Here is a 24,192-nt window from a genome sequence, read left to right as displayed (position 1 = left end):
GAGATCAAATCACTTGTCTAAAATTAATGGCAAAGTACTGTTATCAGACTCTTAACTAGCGCATCAGTGTATCTTCCTTCTTTATTTTGTGCTAGGGATTGAAACAGGGCCTCAGGCACATTGACTCATTTCTAAAAGATTGATTTCATTCCTCCTTACCTAGGGAAATTAATGAGAAATTAACAGAAACTTTGTAATATTGCATTATGAAAATGTGCAAGGACCACTTTTCATTAAGTGATTCTTATAAAACTCGTGTGGAATGTTTTTCATAATTTCAAAGAAATCATGTGAGCGGTCACCAATAGCCAATCTATCACTTACTTGTAAAACTATCCAGGAAAAATAATAATACCAAGTTGAGTTCAAAGCTTCTCCCAGTTGGTCTGATCCTTTATGTGCTCCCTGTATGCCATTCTCCTAACTGCCAAAATGATAGCAGGCAACACTGTCTGCCAGAAAAAAAAACCCCACACTCACGCACCTCACCCTCAGGCTCCAGGAAAGACCAGCCACCTTGTTCAAAGAAGCCCTCAGGGTCATCAACGATGGTCTTCATAATTTTAGTCCAGTTGAGGGACTGTACTCCTTCTGTGTACTTTAGGTCACAGGAACTGAGAGAAATGACATTACAAAATCAGAATCAATCTTCTGTATTTTCTGAGAATTTCCAATGTGATCTCCTCCCCCCACGTGATCTTGACCATTAGTTTCCTTGAAGAACAGATAATCTTTTCCAACTAAAACAAACTGTTCTCAACCAAGTCTGAGCTCAGTGTTCTCTTCCATTTTCTTCCTTAAATACAGGGTTTTCCCCTTAGTCTTCCTTCCTGTTCACTTAAGTTTGTCTTTTCCCTCATTGGTCCTATTCTTTTTTTTTTTTTTTGGTACCGGGGACTGAACCCATGCTTAACCACTGAACCACAATCCCAGCCCTTTTTAAAACTTCTTATTTTGAGACAAGGTTTCACCAAGTTGCTGAGATTGGCTTTGAACTTGAGATCCTCCTGTCTTAGCCACCTGAGCTACCGAAATTATAGGCACGTGCCAGCTGGTCCCACTCTTAATTGCAAATGGTCTTAACTTATAATCACTTTTGTGATTATTTTTCAACTCTGATCATTCACACTACCAAGTTAAGAGATAGTGACAGTTTTTTACTGGCCCTAGCTCTTCCCTTCTCAACTTTTCACTACTTCCTATCTTTTGTTTATTTGATGAAAGGCCTATTTGAAGATAGGGGCACACCTTAAAACAAAACCGGAAGAATATCATACAGTAGTAGTTGAGGTTAATCAGCTTTAGACTAAAGGTTGTTCCAAACCCATCTGAGAATAAGCCTCTAGAATCAAAGAGAATCCAAGAAAACTGTCTGTATCCTAAAATAAAATCTAAAATAATATGAGAAAATACGGCATCCAACAATGTGGAAACACAAATCTGGCAACTGATCACAAATATCAGCACTCAAAGGGGCAGCAGGAAAATCAATCAACAGAAACATTCAGAATATAGAGATGATGAATTAAAGTAGCAGACAAGGACATTAAACAGGCTATTATAGGGCTGGGGATGTTGCTCAGTGGTAAAGTGCTAGTTTAGTAGCCTTGGGTTCAATCCCCAGTACTACCAAAAAAGAAACAAAAAAACCACCCACTATTATAAATATTCTCTTTATGTTCAAGATAGAAGTGCGAAACTTGAACATAAAGGAAGAGATAATATAATAGCTCAATGTGAAGAAAACTATAGAACCTACATTCATAACTAAGAAGCTCAAGAAACATCAAGCAAAATAAACAAAACTTCACCAAAGCACCAAATAACCAAACTGTGAAAGCCACCTGAATCAGCCTGAGGAAAAAATGACAATATACAGGAGAAAAAAGAGTAACAACAGATGTCTCCTAAGAATCTCTGGAAGCCAGAAGACACACCAAGCAATATTTTTTAAGTTACTCTACGACTGACTGTCAACTTAGAATTCTGTATCCAGTGGGAAAAATATTGAGAATCTATCACTAGAAAACATACCTCTCAAAAGTAAAAAAATTCATTAGGAAAAGGAAAGTACAAAATGGGACCAAGAGCACTAGGAATGGTAAATACACATAATTTATATTTATATGTAAAATACATACATATAAAATGTCCCCATTTGTAAATTAAAATATAATTGTTTTGAAGCTAAAATAATGTGGTAAATTGCAGACTGCATAATATGTTAGAAGTAAAATGAATGACAAAAAGAAGAGACGAAAGCATAAGAACCTTATAACAGTAAGACGTTTTAGGTTGTACAATACTTCTGAAAGCATACTACGATTAAATTAAAGAAGTACATGCAGGGCTGCGTTGTGGCTCAGTGGTAAAGTGCTTGCCTAGCATGTGTGAGTCACTTGGTTTGATTCCCAGCACCACATTAAAAAAACAAAAATGTATAAGCAAACCTTACAGTAATCATTACAAAAATAAAAGGGTATAGCTAGCAAGCCAAATGTGAAGATAAAACAGAATCATAAAAAAAAATAATAATAAAAAATGTCATGAAAAGTGGAAAAGAGAATAGATGGGAAATATAAGAAAATAAATGGTAAGACTGGTAGATCAAACCCAACCATACCGATAAAAAAACCCCAAACATTCCAAACCAAACCAAGACCCAAATACATGCTATCTCCATGTAACCTACTTTAAATATAATATAGAACAAAGTGGGAGTTTGGGGCATAGCTCAGCAATAAGTGTTTGCCTAGTGTGCATGAAGCCCTGGGTTCAATGCCCAGCATAATAAACAAATAAATGAGGAATGTCTATAAAGTGAAAAAAAAAAAAAAAAAAAAAAAACCTAGAAAAAAAATGCCACATAAANAGAAACCAAGTCAAGTTAAATACCAAAAATAAACAAAACTGGGTGGGAATACAAATCATGTCTCAATAATAACCCTGAATGTTAATGACCTACACTCAATAATCAAAACACATAGACTGGCAGATTGGATTAAAAAAAAAAAGAAAAAAAACCTAGAAAAAAAATGCCACATAAATACCATACTAAGTAGATTTCAAAACAAGAAATAGTTTGAATATTCCTTATCTGAAATGCACAGGACCAGTAGTGTTTCAGATTTTTTCAGATACTGGAATATCCATATACATGAGGTATACTGGGAATAGGACACAGTCTAAACAAAAAATTCATTTGGTTCTCATATAACATATAGCCTGACAATAATTCTACATGATATTTTTAGTGTACCTGCATTCTGACTGTGACAGCTGGTTTTACAGACATAGTGGAATGATTCAGCAATTTCTTAAATATACGTTTAACCCTATGACCAAAATCCTATTCAACCGCATTTACTCAAAGGAAATTAGATTATATGTACTTAAATCTGTATGTAATATTTATAGGAGCTATTCGTAATAGCCCCTAAATAGAAACAACACAAGGTCTGTTAACTAGGAAATGGGTTAAATAAGAGATATCCATACAGTGAAATGCTACTCCATAATAAAGGGAAAGACACAACTTGCACACAACTTGGATTAATTTTGAATGCTAAGTGAAGAATGCAACATACAAAAGATTACCTACTGTGTAATTACATTTATGTGAAATTCTATAACAGGCAAAAAAATGTAATGTGATAGAAATCAGTGATGGGGATGCGGGAAAGGACTGACTTCAGAGGCAAGGTATGATAGAAACACTCTATCCTAACTGTGATGGTGGATATATTTACCAACATTCATATCATAAACTGGTGAATTTCTCAATAAAGATTGCTAAAAGTTCATATGCTGGGCTGGGGTTGTGGCTCAGTGGTAGAGTGCTTGCCTAGCATGTGTGAGGCATTGAGTTCAATCCCTGGCACCACATACAATAAACAAACAAACAAATAAACTAAAGGTATCATGTCCATCTATAACTACAAAAATATTTTTTAAAAAAAGTTCATATGCATTTATATACAATACTTGTACTCCTCTCCCAACTACTAGCATGTTTCTTAGGAAAAATCCTTACAGGGCTGGGGATTTAGCTCAGTTGATAGAGTGATTGCCTCACATGCACAAGGTCCTGGGTTCAATCCCCAGCACCATACACACACAAAGAAAGAAAGAAAAAAAGAAACCATGTATTTTTATTTCCCTCAGTTTGTTTCTAAGCTATGGATCCATTTCTTTCTTTTTTTTTTTTTAAAGAGGAAAAACTTGTTTTTGCTCATGGTTTCAGAGATTCAGTCCATGCTCTAAGGTGAGGCAGATCATAATGCTGGAAGGGAGCAGCATAGAAAACCTACCCAGTTCATGACAATCAGGAAGAAGAGAGGTGAACCCATTTCTTAAAAAGGAGATTTATATTTATAGACATTTCCACTTCCTAGATAATGGGGAAGTGGGGAACGGCAGAGTAAACTATTTAACAGCTACCCAAACATCACACTTAGGGAGTGACCACTCCTTAAATTATTGGGGTTCTGGTACTTCCACAAGAAATTATTTTGAATATGAGTGTCCCTCTCATGTATGTATGTTACAAATTAAAAAAAAAAAAAAAAAAAAAAAAAAAAAAAAAAANNNNGTTGTGGCTCAGTGGTAGAGCACTTGCCTGGCATGTGTGAGGCCCTGGGTTCAATCCTCAGCACCACATATAAATAAATAAATAAATAAAACAAAAGATCCATTTACAACAAAAAAAGAACTAGTAAGAAGTATGGAATCTCTTTGGATGAACAATTATTATACATGCACACAGATATTTTTACACATGTACCAACTAGATAGAAAAAAAATCTTGGATTTTTAGTTTCTTCATGTAAACATTCACAAACTACTACTGGGAATTCAGGAAAAAAATGAATGGATTCTTTGGGATCTGTCATATTTAATAAACCTCAAATCCTTGTAACTTAATCTAAAGGTAGTCTTACCTTAAGTACAACAGTGGATTTTAAAGTTTTTTTTCCTCTAAAAAGGCATAATCTTGACATTTTTTGTAGGCTGGCCCCAAACTCATGGGCTGAAGTAATCTTAGTGCCTCAGCCTCCAGAGTAGCTGGGTCTATAGGTGAACACCACTACACGTTTATGTAAAACATACAATACTTAAATTCTTAAAATAGGAGATGACTGGCACATTTACTTACTTCAACCATTCCTTGATGGGGTCAAGAGAGGCTACAGGAATGGCATTGATCATTGTCACTTTCTTACTGTAGTCCTTGTAGACGATTACCATATCAAAGTTCTTCAGGTGAAACTGGACCCTCTCAAAATGGATCAGTTCTACTTCATCCAATGTCACCACAAAAGGCGGCTATTAGATAAGAACTAGATCATTATATAAATACTTCCCCCAAAGTACTAGTACTTTCAGGATCTAAATTATCACACAGGAAAACTAAGCTTTTTTTTTTTTTTGTGTTTTTGAAAGGGTAAACTAGTATGAGATACTAAGAAGCCCTAGTAAAACCATTTGCAAGATAAAAACCTCAAGAAGAATAAATTCAAGGAAATTATGTAAAGAAACTATTTTTAAAAAGTACTTAGGGCTAGGGTTGTGGCTCAGTGATAGAGAACTTGCCTAGCATGTGTGAGACATTGGGTTCAATTCTCAGCACCACATATAAATAAATAAAAATAAAGGTCCACTGCCAATAAATAAATAAAAATAAAGGGAGGCAAGACATACTTACCCACTCGGTAGCATTTACTAGCGCACTACTAGTGGGCTGAAGGAGGCAGGTACTCCTATAGGGAGCTCCATTAAATCTGAAAAGAAAGGAAACTCATAAAAGTGGGTTTAGCATATGTTAAACTACTGCTGCTACAACAAACTTCCCTCCCCCCATGCCAAACAAGGCTCCTACATAATCACTGAAGACTCATCTCCAGGAGACCTCTTAGCCTTAGCCATTCATGCAAATCCTTAAAAATTTTAAGGGGGAGTGGATGTCTCAAAGATTATCAGTCATGGGAAAAAACTGGATGTGTTGTTTACATTTAATTATTATTAAAAAAAGTAATCCATTTTCCTAAAAGACAACCTGGTAAAACTGCAGATCAAGAAAAAGATAAAATGTGTTACCCCAAGTCCCTAAAAGGCACTTCAAATTCCAGTTCCTCTTTTGTTAGAGCCTCTACTTTCTCAATGAAATTTTTAAAGGCTGTTTTCAGTTTGTGCCTCATTTCTCGCTCCATCTGTAGAAAAAAAAAATATTAACTACAGCCATCATGTTACTTGTTAATAATACCTCTCCTCAAAAGTTTGAAGTGATTTTGTAGCCTTTAATTCTCATAATTACAATGCTAAAATATACCTTATTAAAAATCATCATTAACTACCAGGGTGAATCTATAGCTAATTCCCAAACACAACTACCATCGAAGCAGATAATTTGAGTTATTCTTCACAGTTGTTTATAAAATACAATAATTCCTGTGCTCAGATCTGGACCACATCCTTTGCTACTCTACAAATTCAACACCAAATTTCACAGACCTGTTCGGCGTAGAGGTCATCTCGGTCATGCATATGCTGATGTTTCCCTAAGTCTGTGGTGATCTCTCCCACTTCTGTGTAGAACTGCACATCTGTGTGCCGCTTCTTCCCAAACATGATGGCATTCTGGTGGCATAAAACAGAAAGAACAAGAAAGAAATCAGAAGACTTAGGCCACCTAACACACAGAAGGAATATGTGAGAAACAAAACATGATAATGCTGGGGCTGGAGTTGTGGCTCAGTGGTAGAGCACTTGCCTGGCATGTGTGAGGCCCTGGGTTCAATCCTCAGCACCACATATAAATAAATAAATAAAACAAAAGATCCATTTACAACAAAAAAAGAAAACCATGATAATGAAACATAAAAAATATGTAGGATGGACATTTTAGTAATCAAGACATGGGCTTCCATATAGCATGCATGTAAAATTAATTAAACCAGCTGGGTGTAGTGGTGCATGCCTATAATCCCAGCTATCTACGAGGCTAAGGCAAGAGGATCACAAGTTTGAGGTTGGCCTCAGCAACTTAGTGAGAACCTGTCTCAAAATAAAAGCATTGGGGATACTGCTCAGTGATAGAGTGTCCCTGACTTCAATCCCCAGTACCACTTGTTTATCCCTGTCACAAATAATGGTATTTGGGAATGTAAAAGTTAAAAAGTGCTTCTATTTATTACAACAGACTTTGGAAAAATGTTGGTAACAAGTTTTGTATAAGCAAAAACTTTTACTTCAGAAACAGGAATCTGAAGAACACTTCAAAAGCTTATGTTGGGTGCTTTAACCACTGAGCAACATTCCCAACACCCTTGTAAAAATTTCCTTTTTGTTGGGGCTGTGGCTGTGGCTCAGTGGTAGAACATTTGCCTAGCATGTGAGGCACTGGTTTTGATCCTCAGCACCACATAAATAAAAATAAAATAAATAAAGGTATTATGTCCATCTATAACTAAAACAATAAATATTTAAAACAAAATTCCTTTTTGAGACAGGACTAAGTTGCTGAGGCTGGCATTGAATTTGCAATCCTTCTCCCTCAGCCTCCCAAGTTGCTTGGATTATAGGCATGTACCACTGCAGCTGGCTAGACATTATGTTTTGGTAGTTACTATATATCTCACAAAAGGAACAAAAATACTTAGTGCCTTCTAGATGCTAGGCACTGTGGACTTTATAAACATATTTTCCGAGCCTCTTCATGATTTTGTTACAAGATTTTTATCACTATTTTATAGGAAAGAAGTGAGAAAAATTAAATATTTTGCTTAAGAGCTCATAATCATAGCTAGTTAAGTTAAAGGGCATACCTTGAGGTGAAAGTGTAAGACAATAATCATTTCTCCATCACAGGGTTGGAACAAAGCATGTTTAATATTGTTATATAGAATATCCACTTTGTCTCCTCGAACAGATGTGAAGCGGAAACCTGGGGAAAAGAATGAAGAAGCTAAGTGTCAATCAGGATAATTAGATTAGATCATAAAAAGACATTTTGTGTCTTCTGGTTATAAGAGGGTAAAAGGAAGCACAAAGAACTGTAGAGTTTTCCCTTCTTACTGGCCACATAGTAATGTAAGTAGATCCTCCCAACATTTCCTTGTCATACCGTATTATCTGATCTGTTATTCCTACAAATGTGCCCCCGAAGACAGAGCCCAGAAACACAAAAGATTATTTGTATGTACCATTGACATGGGCCTCCAGTGAGCCTTGCATCCTCTTTTGGGCAATGTTTGGGCGAATATATAGATCTTTCAGTTTGGGGTTACTCCGGTTTAGATTGATCACAAGCGAGTCTTGTTTGACAATGCCCTAAATAGAAAAAACCTTAATGTGAATCCTGTGTACCCTTACATGCTCTTTAAAACACATATGTCCTTTTGAACAAAGGTGCTTAATTAGTCTTGTGTTCAGGCTCACCTCCTTTTCTTTCTCTTCTGCTTCTCGAGTCTTGTATCGTTTCTGTACTTCTTTTATAATTCGGAACGCATTTTGAAGGTTCAAGGCTGGTACTGTCTGTTCTCCAGGTGCCTTCATATTTGAAGCTCGGTATGTACTGTAAAAAATGGGAAACAATTATAGAAGTTTATCTGTCTGGCCAGGTAACCTGTATCCATTACTACCAGTATATTTTATATCTGGATTAATACATATGTATATGTTAATATGTGTGTATTTATTTTGAAACAGGGTCTTGCTAAATTGCTCAGGCTGGCCTTGAATTTGTGATCCTCCTTCCTTAGCCTTTCAAGTAGCTGAAATTATAGGTGTGTGCCACCACACCTGGCTTAATGCTTTTAAGAGAAAAACATACCACTATGTAGTAAGAATGCTTGGAAAAGTTTTAAACAAACCACCAACCAACCAAAAAAACCCTATTGTTCCTTTCTTCTCTTAAATGGAAAATATTATAAATATTCTAAATCCATCAGAGTGGGGAAGATCACACTTATTTTCAAATCTGGCACATCACCCCCCAAATCTGGCACATCACCATGAAGAAACAGAATCCAAAGTGACACACATATAAGGATTCTACTATAAAATATATATATAAAATATAAAATATTCTCATGAAACTTCTAAATTAGAGTCTAAAATAGTACAATCAGCAAAGTAATCCTAAAATGCCACCAAGGTAGTCAACATTCACTATACAGGGGAGGATGCTGCACAGAGAATGAGATGTTTCTGAGATTACCACTCTAGCCAGCAGGGATTTGGGAATGGTTGTTTTCCTGGGGACTCACATTTCCTTGACAAACGTGGCTTCAGGGTTAGGAAAGATGTTGCCTTCATTCCTACCCAGAGCGCTGCCTGGGCAATAAAAGTTGATGCGCAAGTAAGTGTAATCTCCTTCCACAGACATACTTATATTCTGTTCAAAGAAAAAGAATGCATTAAAACAACAACCACTACCAAGTTTCTTAAGACAGATTAATGTCTGTCTTAATTTAATATATTACTTAATATTTATTATTATTAGTATTATTAATCACTATTATTAGGTGTTACTAGTTGAGTGCGTTTAAGAGTTTAACTTAAAAAATCTAAATCTAAAACCTCTTTTTAAAAAATGATTGAATGTTTGTTTCCCGAAAGATTTACTCTATTTTCAAAGTATTCTGTATCACGCATATAACTAAAGCCTAAACGATGCTCAAAACCAACCAACCAAATAAACAAATAAATAAAAATAAATCAAGGAAAGATAGACAAATTATATTTCCAGATTAGTTTTTTTGTTGTTGTAGTTGGACCCATACCTTTATTTTATTTATTTATTTTTATGTGGTGCCGAGGATCGAATCCAGTGCTTTGCACATGCTAGGCTAGTGCTCTACCACTGAGCCACAACCCCAGCCCCTCCAGATTAGTTTAGCTTTCTACAAAGTGAAAATTAAAAGGGAATGAAAATGATTGCAGGAGATTAGGATGAGATGGGAAAGTCAGTAAACCAGAGGTACAGAGTCTAAAGGAGCAGAGTACAAGATATGATACAGATTATTTATGGTGGGCACAACTGTTATTTTAAGAAGTAAGTCTGAATGCAACTTGATGCAATAAGGATCAGTACCTTGATTGTGGCAATGTGAAAAGGTGTTGCAATGCCAAACACTGGCATTATTACAGTCTCATACTTCTTATCAATATAAATCTTCATTTCCCGAATATGAGCTTCCTTAGGCATCAGAGATGGGTTCTTATAGGAAACATTAGATTTGCGAGCTCTGGAGTGGGATTAAAACAATCAAAAAAACCCTGAGAATTTTCTGCAGTCACACATAACTCTAAGACAATCTCACTGCTAAGTGCAAACTCTTACTTCTGAATCTGCTGCTCTCCCTTCTGTTCAGTCAATCGTCTCTTGGCTTCTTCATTGAGTTGAGCTGCTAATTCTTTTTGATGTGCCCTTCGCTTCTCTTCTGCAGTCATTTCATTCTAGTGAAGGGAGAACCCAAGTTATCAGAAGTGTGAATCAACTGATATGGTATGAGATAAGTGTTAATCTAAAACAGTAAACTTACCCGTGTTCTTTCTGTAAGCAATGCTGCCCGAGAACCTCTTCCCAAAAGGTCCTCTGCCTCATCTTTCTCCTCCTCTTCTTCTTCCTCATCTTCATTCTACAGGAAAAAGTTGCAATAATTAAAAAACACAAGTTTGTTTGTTTTTTTCTTTAGCCAAACATGTTTAACTTCCTCACTGTACTGGAAGTCCTACATTGCTCATTTATCTTCTTCCTACCTTTAGAAAAATCCCCACATTCTTTACTTTCTTCTTCACAGAAGTTAGAACAGTGGCTGGGCCATCCTAGAATAAAAAGGAGAATTTAGACTACCAATATAAAGCACATTCACTTTCTAACCTAGTACACAGCTGGGCAATAATTTTGAAACTTCTGGATTCTAAAACACTTGACAATGAGTAAATATAACTTTTATCCTCCTAGTATCTTATCAGAAACTATAATTATAGAACCGGGCATGGTGACACATGCCTGTAATCCCAGTGGCTTGGGTCGATGAGGCAGGAGGAGTGCAAGTTGAAAGCCAGCTGAAGCAAGACCCTAAGCAACTCAGTGATACCCTGTCATGAAATAAACAATAAAAAAGGACTGGGGAAATGGCTGAGTGGTTTGCTTCTAATAAGAACACTGAAATATTCGCTATCATTAAAAATCAATTCTAAGTAAAAGAAGCCAGTCACAAAGACCACATACCGTATTGACTGAATTTATAGGAAATGTCCAAAATAACCAAAATCTTTAGAGACAGAAAGTAATTAAGTTGTGGCATAGGTCTGGAGGACCTGAATGGTAGATGCAGGAATGAGGACTGGCTGCAAGTGGATTCAGGTTTCCTTAGGTGATAAAAGATTCTAAAATTAAATAGTGGTGATGGTTGCACAGCTGCAAACACACTAAGACAAACCCATGAAATTACAAAATAAAAACAAAAAGCAGAAAGCAAAAAACCAAAAGTAACAACAACAACAACAAAAACTCTACATTTTGCTGTAATCCCAGCAATCTGAGAGGCCAGGACGGGAAGATCCTGTTTGAAGCTAGCCCAGGGACTTAGCAAGATCCTAGCTCAAAATTAAATAATTAATAAAGGAAGGAAGGAAAGAAGAAAAGGCTGGGGATATAGATCACTCATAAAGTGTCCCAGTGTTCAATTCCCAGTACCGAAAAGAAAAGAAAGTAAATACATTGTATGGTATGTAAACTGTAGCTTGATGAATTTGCCATTAAAAAAAAAAGAAAGGGGCTGAGGTTGTGGCTCAGCAGTGGAGCTAGCACATGCGAGGCCCTGGTTTGGATCCTCAGCACCACGTAAAAATAAATAAATACAATAAAAAGGTATTATGTCTAACTACAACTAATAAATAAATATTAAAAAAAAATCCCATTAGAATTAATTTCTGATATTATCATTTTTAAGTGGCTTGATTTAAATCATTCCCTGTTCTGGGCTAAACTCCTATTCCCAGCTGTACTGTCAGGCTATTCAGGGACCTCTCCCCTTAACTAGCATTTAACAAACAAGAAAATGCCCACAAAGTCCAAAATATGCTTCAAAAGTGAGTTCATAAACCAGAAGCTAAAGAGGCAATACATACCTCATCCACAAGTACTGTGTCACCAATGAATAGGGCATAGGTTTTCTCTTCTGGTTTTTTCCCCTCCTTGTTAGTCAGGTCTGAGAATCCCAAATTGATGCTGAAAACCATCCCTAAAAGAGCAAAACAGATTAGTATGTGGCTGTGAAAGGATGAATAAGAATTAGATTTATACAGAAAGGGTCATAAAGCTAACAGGATTACTCAAAAAAGCACTTTTCTATTGCAAGCATGTAAAACTCACCTTTTTTAAGTTTGTACTGATTTTTACTATTAATTACTAGAGAGCCTTCACGGAATTCAATTCCCATACCAAATCTGAAAAGAAGAGAAATATATCAGCAATATGCTAAAAGACTTGTTACATGGATCAATTATAATAATGCTCATTTCAATTTTCAAAATAATGCAGGTAAATTTGAAGTGATTTATCTCTGCTGACCAGTCAGTTAAGATAAAGCATTCCAAGACAGTCTTTAGATTTTAAACATACTATATAATTCCATGTTGAAAAATCATTTTTAAATTAAGTACCTCATGTAGTACTTATTTATTTTTTTACATGGTGCTGAGAATTGAACCCAGTGCCTCCCTCACACATGCTAGGAAAGTGCTCTACCACTGAGCCACAATCCCAGCCCCAAGCCTTTTAACTTTAGCTTATTTACCCAGTTTTAAGCTTTAATTTACCATGAAATAGAAGTTTTCCTATAGACAGTTTAGCAGAGACTCTCATGAGATACATTACTTAGATAGTAAATTAAGAGATATAATTAAAAAAATGTTTTAGTTGTAGATGGACACAATACCTCTATTTATTTTTATGTGGTGCTGAGGATCGAACCCAGTGCCTCACATGTGCTTGGCAACCCCCACCCCACGAATGATGGTAATTTTTACTGCAACATTGATAATCACAGATTCATAAGACTTGGTATCACCAGAGAAGTCCACAAAGACACTATACACCTGAGACTAGACTAGTTTTCATCTAAAGATTGCCTAGCATTGTTTCCACAAATGTCCTTTATTAGGTTTTTCTAAGTGTTCAACAGTCAAATACATTTGAGAAACACTAAATTAAGTAAAAATTCAAAGTAAATAAATAAAACATTAGAGCATTCCAGAATATTCAATTTGTAAATGTGAGCTAATTTAATCCTGGAACACCTACTGGAACACTACATTGGTCTTAAAAAAAATAATCTATTCCGTACAACTGGGAAAACTTAAAATTTTTCTTACTTCTCTGATAACACCATTTGCTTGGCATACCGTTAAGTATTGTCTATAAATACTGGTGAAATCAATCAACTCATTTAAGACTAGAGAATTACTACTGCCAGTCATGAAAACTGACTCAGAGTGACAAAACATATTATGGCATACCCTAGATTTTTGGTGATTTTGTTCAGCAGCTCTGGCTTCTGCTTTTTAACCACATCCATGACAGCATTATACACATCACATATCTTCACACCTAATAACAAGAAAAAAGGAAGACATTAAATTATCTTCCAGAGGGAAAAAACCCCAAACATCATTAGGTCAAATTTTTTTCCACCTATTAAGTCCCCTAAAGAAATTTTTCTTAAAGTGTGAACTAAGGAATGCAGAGTGGCAGGGATGACTATGACTAGAAATTTGCTTTTTTGGGAGCACACACCTTGAAGTGAACCCAGTGTGCTCAACCCGAGTCACATCCCCAGTTGTTATACTTTATTTTGAAGCAGTGTATTACTAAGTTGCACAGGACCTCACTAAGTACTGAGACTGGCCTCAAACTTGCAATTCTCTTGTCTTAGCCTTCCAAGACACGGGGATTACAGGTAAAAGCCACTGCTCCAGGCAGAAATTTCCATTCTTACAAAGAGTACACCCAGTCATTCCTTATTAGACTGTTTGAGAATCATTTATCCAAGGAACATCAGCTGTCCCAGTGACATATTTTGAGTTACCAAAAGTATTACATTAAAAAGTTACTATACATTTTGATGAACAGACCATGGAAGTAGGTCCATTTCATTCATTGCTAAATGTGCAAATTAGTGTTAGAAGAACTCCAGCATTAATTTTTTAGGTTTATTTTATAAATGAACACATCAAGCCAGAGTATACTGAAGATGGTGGCCTCAAGAAATCTTTATTTTCATTAAACTACTTATGATTGATTTAATAGGATTAAGATCAACTTAGAGATTCTGGAAGAATGGTAGGCTTACAAAACAGTTTAAAAGTGGGTAAGCATGAGGCTTCATTTAGCCAAATGGGAGTGCAGAATCCAAGGCAATAAAGTAGTCAAGTAATTTTGCTTTCTTCTTTGGTGTTAAGCAGCTTGCTTAGCAGTATCGCTACTTATTCTACTCCTTGTATCCTTGGTATTCACTCAATGTAGGATAAACACCATACATTCTATCAGCAGAGATAACTAGTACTCAGACCCTTTCATTTATTTTATTTTATTTTTTTAGGTACTGGGGATTGAACTCAGGGGCACCCGACTGACGACTGACCATATCCACAGCCCTATTTTGTATTTTATTTAGAGATAGGGTCTCACTGAGTTGCTTAGGGCCTTGCTTTTGTTGAGGCTGGCTTTGAACTTGTGATCCTCTTGTCTCAGCCTCCCAGGTTACTGGGATTACAGGTGTGTGCCATGGTGCCCAGCTCTCAGACCCTTTTATTTTTATTTTAAAAAATATTTGTTTTAGTTGTAGATGGACACAATAGCTGTATTTATTTTTTATGTGGTGCTGAGGATCGAACCCAGTGCCTCACACAAGCAAGGCAAGCGCTATACCACTGAGCCATAACCCCAGCCCTCAGACTCTTTTAAATTAAAGAGTAACAGGCCAAAGTGTTTTATGAAGATTTGGATAGAGGCCTAACAAATGAGATTTCTGTCAGCATCAGTGTAAGCCACAATAACCACTCACATTCGAAAGAGAAGTAATCCAAGAGTTAAATGGTATGATGATTTAAGGTCAGGGTCAGTAAAATCTTACTCTTATTTTTAGAATGAGAGCGTTAGGGGTACAAAACAAAAACAAACAAACAAAAAACGGTCTTTTTTTGGTGATACTGGTGAATGAACCCAGGAGCTTGTGCATGGGAGGCAAGCACTCTACCACTGAGCTTTATAAAATTTTAAGAAGGTTTTGCTAGGTGGCCCAGGCTTACCTTGAATTTGCAATTCTCTTACCTCGGTACCCAACAGCTGGGATTATAGGCACACACCACTGCACAGGGCTACCAGTGACATTTTTGTTATGTAATTTTAAATCATCTTTCCTAAGGCAATTTACCATGTCTTAATTCCTTCAGCAGTTCCTCTTGAAGTTGGAGCAGAAAGTTGTAATTTTCTTGAACTTCCTGAGAAGGATCTACCATCAAAGTGCGAACAAGGTTGGAGCAGTAAGACTTGAAGCGAATACCCATGGCACAAGTGATGGCTCCAAAATGCATATGATTTTTATCACTAGAGACCAAAGAAAAAAGCATTTAATTACCCAAAGTAGCAGAGTCCTTAGTATCACTGTCACAAAACTTCTAACAATAATTACTTTCCTTTCTATAAGAAAGTCAATGTTGTAGCTGAATACAGACTTAAAACTTTTTTGTTGGTTTTTAGTAATCATACCTGTTAAAGGCAATGGAGTAAAAATTAGCAATGAAACTTTTATTATAAAAATTCAAGGAGAAGGTGAGTACTGTATTCTAAAGATGCAAAGGATATACTGAATTGTATCCATTATAGTTTAGCAACAATATGGTTGTGAGGAGTCACTTATCCACAAGTCCTTTATGAATTGTGGGTTACAGTTAAACTCTTCAGACTCACTGGAGGAACACCCCTTTTTTTTTAGGCATGCACCACCCTCTAATGTAGAGAAGCACTTTCTTTAAAGTGTTCGTAAAATTAAGAGAGGAATTACTTTAAGGTATATCTGACACCATTAAAAAGAATTTCAGCATATTCTGCATTTTAACTAATTTGGAAAAGTGCTTAAGTATTAGGTGAAATAAACTAAACATATAGAAGACAGACTAGTGATTATTCCATCTCCTACTTTTCTCTATTTTTCAAATGAGTTAAAGTGAAAATAGGCTAAAATTCAAAATGGCTCTGATTGTTGTTAGAAAGTTCTCACACTTACCTCACCACACTGAATTTGAGATTATAGTTGCCACCACTCTGAATGATAGGTGGGTAACACATTTCCACAGTGGAAGGGTCTGCCCCAGCTAGGTATTTTTTCTCTTCAATAGCCTTTTCCACAGATTCAGCCAGTTTGCTATGTCGAACTTTCTGTAGGAGTACCCAGAAATAAAGAAACTAAAGGGTGGCAAATAGCAATGTGAAGTGCTAGGATATTACCATTTGAAAACATCACATACCCTGATATAATTTATGGTTTACACATCAGACAATATATTGGTATACATACAAAGCAAGTTTGGAGAACAGTATGTAGAATTTACAGCTGCTCTGAGGATATGTATATAAAATAATGGATAACCTCATTAAACCATAATGCAGGTTTAGTTATCTTGAAAGACAGATGGCAGAATTATTACCAACTTAGTGGTAAGGTCGTTTATTTACCTCATCTGCATCAACTATTTCCATGACTCTTTCCTTGAAGAATTTGTTGAAGACTTCAGAAGTGATGCTGGCTGCTTTCTTCATTAGGTTGAGCTCCCCATCCTCCTTTACAGCAATGGTATATGCCACAACTGCGCTGATATCAATCTATAGTCAAAGTGATAGTAAACATGCAAATATAGAATTGCTAAAAAAATGCATCTCTCCTATTTTGAATATTATCAGTTATTCTACTTGATTACTTAGCAATCTTTTTTTTGGTGTGAGGGATTGAACTCAGGGTGCTTAAGCACTGAGCTACATCCCTAGCTCTTTTTTGAGACAGGGTCTCATCAAGTTCTTAGGGCCTCACTATTTAGCAATCCTAAATCCGAGGCTGGCCTCAAACTTGCAATCCTTCTGCCTCAGCTCTCGGAGTCTCTGAGATTATAGGCGTATACCACCATGCTTGGCTACTTAGCAATCTCCATCAATAGTTTGCAGAATCTTCAAATAGTCTCTCTTCTTGAATGGATTAAACATTTAAAATAGCTCTTTGCCAGGTCACTGTTGTGTTATAAGAGGCATTAAGCTAATGTACCTCTTAAAATGTAAATTCGCCTCTCTATAGGTTTTTGTCAAGGCTGAAGACGGAAGATAAGCAGGAATGGTGGGGGAAAAAAGAACACAAATCTATTTCTTGGTCAGAAGATTTTTCTGTTTCCAACACAGAAGTGGGTGGACAGCCTCTTGAACACCCCATTTTCTGCTGAAAAGTATAACTAATATATTGTTAAAAGGGGATGAAAAACATAAATGCAAATGAATATGTAGTTTTCCCCAAACAAATGTCCTCCACTATCTTGTATGGAAGTCCAATATACTTCTGTCTTCTCAACTTTCAATTTGCTGTTTCCCAGTATTAGTCTTACTTTGTCAAAGCCCTCTTTGTTGAGGCAGTCGTTCCAGCTCTTCATGAACTCTCCAGGGAATTTGTCTTTGCTGAACACACCAATTTTCTTGCCATTTTTGCTTTCTTTAATGGCTTCAATCATTTTGTCAAAGTTGCTCTTATTACTTTCATTCTATCAGTGCCACAGGGAAGAAAAAGGGCTTGTTAGTTTCAAAATTAGACATTTGTGTTATAACTAGTAATAAGCAGAGAGAAATATTCTAAACCATGGAAGGAATAAATTCTCCCCTAATCTCCACCTACTTCTTTTTTCCTTTTTAATATATGTATTTTTTATTTGTCAATGGACCTTTATTTTATTTATGTATATGTGGTGCTGAGAATTAAACCCAGTCTATCATACAAGCTAGGCAAGCAATCTACCTCTGAGCTATAACCCCAGCCCCTCCACCTACTTCTTAAGGGCAGATTATAACACATCGAAGGTTAACACAAAATTCCTTTGGATATTTTTATATACTTAAGTAAAAGTACCAAGTAAGTTAACAAAACTATTATTTTTCTTCAGAAAGTCAAGAAACTCACACATATAAACAAAAATCTGAGGGAAAATTCCTGTTAGGTGAGCAGTGTGAAAAAAACATCACATTCGATAAAAACTGGAAACGAGGTTTATTTAAGTTACCTTAAGGATATTTAAGGTTATCTGGTTTCTGAAGGTCAAATGGAAACAGTGTACTGGAGAACAATAAAGTTAATGTTCACCAGAATTCCACAGCCCATTTATTTTACTGAAGAACTTTTGGGTAATTGGACTCTTTTCTTCCTAACCAATAATGAAGATATAATAAAACTTAACATTATTACCATAGCCAGGTACAACTTTCCCCTTGAATCATTTTTAGAGTCATACATACCATCTCGGAACAAAAAACCCCTCACTTTCAAAAACTTTTAAACATTTACGACACATTGTTTATTAGTTCTGACCTTTTCTCTTATTAGCAGTGTTATGGCAGGGGCTCCATTTGCATTCTCATTTCCCTTAGTGTTGGCAATCTGTTTCAAGAATTCCACTTTTTTCTTGCTGGCCATAAAGATGATTTTGTCATCACAGAAGACCATGATTGTATCAGTGAGTTCATAACCAAAGAGCCATGTCTATTGGAAAAGACAACAATAGTATTTACAGATATATGCTTGAAACATTCATAATAAAAATAATCAAATCATTGATATTTTTTAGTTTTACTCTTTTCTGTTGCTGGGGATTGAACAGAGGGCCTCTTGAATGCTAAGCACACGTTCTGTCACTCAGCTACATACCCAGAACTAGGAATTTAAAACACTGAACAGTGCAGTAGACGATTCAGTGACATTACGGGCTGAAAACTGCTACAAACCTCTCACCTGTAATGCAGTTGATTTGGCATAAACAATTTCTTCATCAACACCCACTGATACAACAATAGCATCAACATTGGCACACTCATCTTCTCCTTTCTAAAAAAAATAAAAAAGTAATTTTGTTACTTTCTTTTCAAACCTTAACAAAACAAAAATACAGATTGAACATCTACTAGAGATATGTTTAATTTTCCTAATATAAGTTCCAAATTTCAGATACATGCCTGATTGGCAACCTCATAGCTCTTACTTACATTCTACTTGTTAAACAGCTTGAGACAGAATTCACATACAATAAAATTTGCACATTTGAAGTGTATAATGTTTAATATATTCAGTTACATAATCATCACTATGATCTAAACTTAGAACATTTTCACCTTTCCCAGGAGTAACCCTCTGCCATTAGCAATCATTCTTCATCTTTTTCTGCCTCCTCTCCAGACTTAGGCAACCACTAACCTACTTTTGTCTGCATGGATTTGTCTATTCTGTACATTTTTTCATGTAAATGGAATTGAATAATATGTGCCTTTGTGTCTGGCTTCTTTCACGTAATGTTTTCTAGGTTCATCTGTGTTGCAGTATATTATCAATAGTTCACTCCCTTTTAGAATCTAATTTCATCATGTGGACATATACTTGATTTATCCAAACACCAGTCACTGGAAATTTGGGCTGTTTCCAATTTTGGGTTATTCTGAACAATACTGCCATGAACTTCTGTATACCTTTATCTCCCCCAACACTGGGGACTGAACCCAAGGGCACTCTACAACTTCAGCTAAATTGCTGAGGCAAGCTTTGAACTTTCAGTCTTCCCACTTTGTGTATAAGCTTTTGTGTAAATATACTTATCTTGGGTCTATACTCAGGAGAGGAATTGCTGGGTCCTTTGTCTAAATTTTTTGAAGAATTACCAATTGTTTTCCAGTGACTGATCCATTTTATTTCCTAATAAGAATGTATGAACTTCCAATTTTTCCACAAGCCAACACCTGCTATTATCTTTTTCATTATAGTCATCAAATGGGTACAAATTAGTACCATTTCAAGTGATGGTTGATAATTCGTATATCTCTTTGGAGAAATGCCCTCTCAGATCCTTTGTCCAATTTGTAACTGATTTATTACTGAGTTGCAAGAGTTTTTATATTCTAAATAAAAATCCTTTATCAGACGTTATTTCCAAATATTATTTATTTGGTAGACTGTTTACTCATTTTCTTGAAGGAATAATGTGAAGCACAAGAGTTTCTAATTTTGAAAAAGTTCAATTTTTCTCTTTTCTTGTGTCTTTAGTGGCTTATCTAATCCAAAAGTCATAAAGGATTTACTTATACTTACAGACCAGTTTTAGTTCTTATAGTTAGATGTGATTCATTCTGAATCTCTTTTTCTTTTTTTTTAATTGGTTGTTCAAAACATTACAAAGCTCTTGACATATTTTATACATTTGATTCAAGTGGGTTATGAACTCCCATTTTTACCCCGTATACAGATTGCAGAATCACATTGGTTACACATCCACGTTTTTACATATTGCCATACTAGTGACTGTTGTATTCTGCTATCTTTCCTATCCTCTACTATACCCTCTTCCCTCCCCTCCCATCTTCTCTCTCTACCCAGTCTACTGTAATTCTTTTCTCTCCCTTGATTTTTTTTCCCTTTCCCCTCACATCCTCTTATATGTAATTTTGTATAACAATGAGGGTCTCCTTCCATTTCCATGCAATTTCCCTTCTCTCTTCCTTTCCCTCCCACCTCTCGTCCCTGTTTAATGTTAATCTTTTTCTCCTTTTTGTTTTTTTAACATAGTTATGGGGAATCAAACATAGGTCCTCACATGTGCTAGACACATACCATGACACTGAACTATAATCCCAGCCCCTGAATTTATTTTTGTGTATGGTATGAGGAACAATCAAACTTATTTTTTTCCATGTAAGTATTTAGTTATTCCAATGAGTTGTTAAAAAATATCTTTTTCTTCATTGAATTGTTACAACACTTCTGTCAAAAATCAAATGACCAGAGGCTGGGGATATAGCTCAGTTGGTAGAGTGCTGCCTTGCACACACAAGGCCCTGGGTTCAATCCCAAGCACCACAAAAACAAAAGACCATAAACATAAAGGTTTATTTCCAGACTTTCAATTCTATTTAATTAAGCTACATGTCTATCTATAACAGTGCCACACTGTTTTGATTACCACAGCTTTGTTGTAGGTTTTGACATTGAGACATGTTAAGTCCTCCTATCATTTGCTACTCTTGAAAAGCTCTATAATACCAAAAGGCTGGTAATTCTGGCTTCCCCAATGAAGCAAAAACCAAAACCACCTATGTAAGAGTCTTCCATATTTTAAGGCTTCTAGTTACCAATAAAAATAAACAGGGGGTTCACTGTTGTTCTCTATAAGTTAAATTATATGATGCAAAGAAATTAACTATATGTAGTCCTCTGTTGGTTTCCACTCAGAAATGTTCTTTTCCTGGAAAAGACTTTTACCATTAGTACTTATGACCAGAATTTGGTACTGTTTTTTTCTTACTGGGGTAAGATAGTATCTCACTGTAGTTCTGATTTTTCCTGATGGCTAGGGAGAATTACAAGAAATGCTGAAAATAAAATCTAACTGATATATACATACTATTATATACAATAGCAGGTAAAATTATTCTTTTCCTGCCATCTGTATCTTTTTCAGTTAACAAATGAAGAGTACTTTTATTAGAATTCTAAAGATAAAACTGGGTTTCTTTGGAAGGTTTCTGATTTGTAATTATAAGGAGAGTTAAGGTCACTTGATTATCTTTTCAGGTAGAATGTTAATATTGATGACTTGTTAAACTTACTGGAAATTTATTTCAACAACTATAAGCAATAAGTAGCAAACTGCTGATTTGTCTTTTGTATTTAGGTAAATAGTATGTCTGGGTTAAGGGCTTACTCTGAAGCCATCTCCTGGGTTTTAATTTTTGACTTTAGTACTTACTGTGACCTAAAGTTTCTGCATTCCAGTTTCTTTGATCTTCATGTCTGTAAGCATTACTTTGAAGAATATCTGAGTAAATCTGTGTAAAGTGCTTAGAATGGTGTCTATCTCAACCCAACTAGGCAGGCACTCTACCAACTGAGCTATATCCCTAGCCCACTCAAAAAGTGTACAATTCAAAAGGAGATGATTTTAAGTGGTACCCAAATGTGGCTTCAAATATTCAATCACAAGCTGGGTTTGGTGGCCTATAATCCCAGTGGTTGGGGAGGCTGAGGCAGGAGGATCGCGAGTTCAAAGGCAGCCTCAGTGATACTGAGGCACTAACCAACTCAGTGAGACCCTGTTGCTAAATAAAGTACAAAATAGAGCTGAGGATGTGGCTCAGTCCTCAAGTGCTCCTGAGTTCAATCCCCAGTACCAAAAAACAAACAAATAAACAAAAATCAATCACAGCAAAAGTAACATCCTTTTAATCTAAAGAATGTACCTGCTTGGTTCTAGTCCTTAACATCTGCTATAATTTAATAACACAGTTGTGTTATATTGCTTTTATTTTTTAACAGCTACTTTTTGATAATTGACACAATTTTCCATTTGTAATGATATAAAGTATCATTTCTTTCTGTGTTTTTTTTTTTAAGATTTTTTAGTTGTTGATGGATCTTTATTTATTTGCATGTGGTGCTGAGAATCAAATCCAGTGCCTCATGAATGCTAGGCAAGCACTCTACCACTGAGCTACAACCCCAGCTCTAAAGTATCATTTCTTAAATGTATTTAGGTTTAAAGAATTCAATAGTTTTTTTTTTTTTTTTGGTGTGTGTGTGTGTGTGAAGACGAAAAGAATGCAGAGTGGTAAGCTAAGTAGAGCTGGAGTTGTTATATCCTAAGTGACCAACAAACACTCAGTCGGGTGTGGTGACACATGCCTGTAATTCCAGCAGCTCGGGAGGCTGAGGCAGAAGGATCCTGAGTTCAAAGAGCAACAACTAAACAACTCAGCAAGATACCGTCTCTAGGGCTGGGGATGTGGCTCAAGTGGTAGCGCGCTTGCCTGGCATGCGTGCGGCCCGGGTTCGATCCTTAGCACCACATACAAACAAAGATGTTGTGTCTGCAGATAACTAAAAAATAAATATTAAAAAATTCTCTCTCTCTCTTAAAAAAAAAATTAAACAAACATACTGTCTCTAAATAAAATATATATTTAAAAAAGGGGCTGGGAATGTGGCTCAATGACTAAGTGCCCCTGGGTTCAATTACTGGTGCCAAAAAAAAAAACACAAAAAAACAAAAAAACACACAAAACAAAACAGGTCACTAAGCTTCATTTTGATTTTCTAGCTGTTGAATAAATAAAAGAGAAAGAAACAAACCTAAAGGAAAAAGGTTTACTTGGAAGAGATTCTTCATTAATATTATAAGGTAGTAGCACATTTCTCTTTTTTTGGTACCAGTGTTTAAATGCAGAGGTGCTTAACAACTAAGCCACAACCCGAGCCCTTTTTATTTGAGACAAGGTCTCACTAAGTTGCTTAGGGTTTTGCTAAATTACCAAGGCTGGTTTTTGAACTTGTGATCCTCCAGCATCAGTCTCTCAAATGGCTGGGTTTATAGGCATGAACCACCATCATACCAGGCCCTTCACTGACCTACCCCCCACCCCCAATCAGTAATTTTAGATCTCTTGGGTTAAATCTGTGGTTTATCTTTATATTTTATTTTCATTATTAAGTCTTCTCATCAGGAATTGTTCCTTCACTTTTTTTCCCCTCATCTCTCATCAAATTTTTTATTTCAGCTATTATTTTTAATTTCTAAGAGTTTTTATCCCCAGTTCTCTTATCATGAATATACTAAAGCTTTCAGTATTTTGTAAGCACTGAGGAAATGGAGGGAAGGAAATGAACAAGAATTACAAGATTCCAGCATTGAAGGATGTGAGTTGAGATTAAACAAGTTTCTCGCAGTTCTTAAGTTAAAAACACAAAACAAGGGGCTGGAGTTGTGGCTCAGCGGCAAAGTGTTCACATGGCGCCTGTGAGGCCCTGGGTTCAATCCTCAGCATCACATAAAAATAAATAAAATAAAGGTATTGTGTCCAACTACAACTAAAAAACAAATATTAAAAAAAAAAACTACAAA

The 24,192-nt window shown here is 35.8% G+C and overlaps 1 protein-coding gene across 1 annotated transcript in view; it reads right to left on the bottom strand.

Moving 5' to 3' along the window:
- Positions 1-24,192, bottom strand: part of Supt16h (SPT16 homolog, facilitates chromatin remodeling subunit) — a 33,949-nt gene that overhangs the window by 2,777 nt on the left and 6,980 nt on the right. The window contains exons 2-23 of the mRNA XM_015493135.2: positions 19,047-19,139; positions 18,627-18,797; positions 17,656-17,808; positions 16,745-16,891; positions 16,296-16,447; positions 15,444-15,616; positions 13,528-13,618; positions 12,383-12,456; positions 12,139-12,251; positions 10,762-10,827; positions 10,545-10,640; positions 10,343-10,458; positions 10,094-10,247; positions 9,267-9,394; positions 8,437-8,572; positions 8,202-8,328; positions 7,824-7,942; positions 6,511-6,636; positions 6,097-6,209; positions 5,705-5,780; positions 5,156-5,325; positions 485-614 (exon numbers count right to left, since the gene is read on the bottom strand). Coding sequence (XP_015348621.1) covers positions 485-614; positions 5,156-5,325; positions 5,705-5,780; positions 6,097-6,209; positions 6,511-6,636; positions 7,824-7,942; positions 8,202-8,328; positions 8,437-8,572; positions 9,267-9,394; positions 10,094-10,247; positions 10,343-10,458; positions 10,545-10,640; positions 10,762-10,827; positions 12,139-12,251; positions 12,383-12,456; positions 13,528-13,618; positions 15,444-15,616; positions 16,296-16,447; positions 16,745-16,891; positions 17,656-17,808; positions 18,627-18,797; positions 19,047-19,139 — 2,724 coding nt within the window. The remainder of the gene's footprint in view (positions 1-484; positions 615-5,155; positions 5,326-5,704; positions 5,781-6,096; positions 6,210-6,510; positions 6,637-7,823; positions 7,943-8,201; positions 8,329-8,436; positions 8,573-9,266; positions 9,395-10,093; positions 10,248-10,342; positions 10,459-10,544; positions 10,641-10,761; positions 10,828-12,138; positions 12,252-12,382; positions 12,457-13,527; positions 13,619-15,443; positions 15,617-16,295; positions 16,448-16,744; positions 16,892-17,655; positions 17,809-18,626; positions 18,798-19,046; positions 19,140-24,192) is intronic.

This window comes from Marmota marmota, unplaced genomic scaffold (assembly GCF_001458135.2).
Source record: "Marmota marmota marmota unplaced genomic scaffold, marMar, whole genome shotgun sequence".
NCBI lineage: Eukaryota > Metazoa > Chordata > Mammalia > Rodentia > Sciuridae > Marmota > Marmota marmota.
This window is presented reverse-complemented; position numbering and strand designations above follow the sequence as displayed.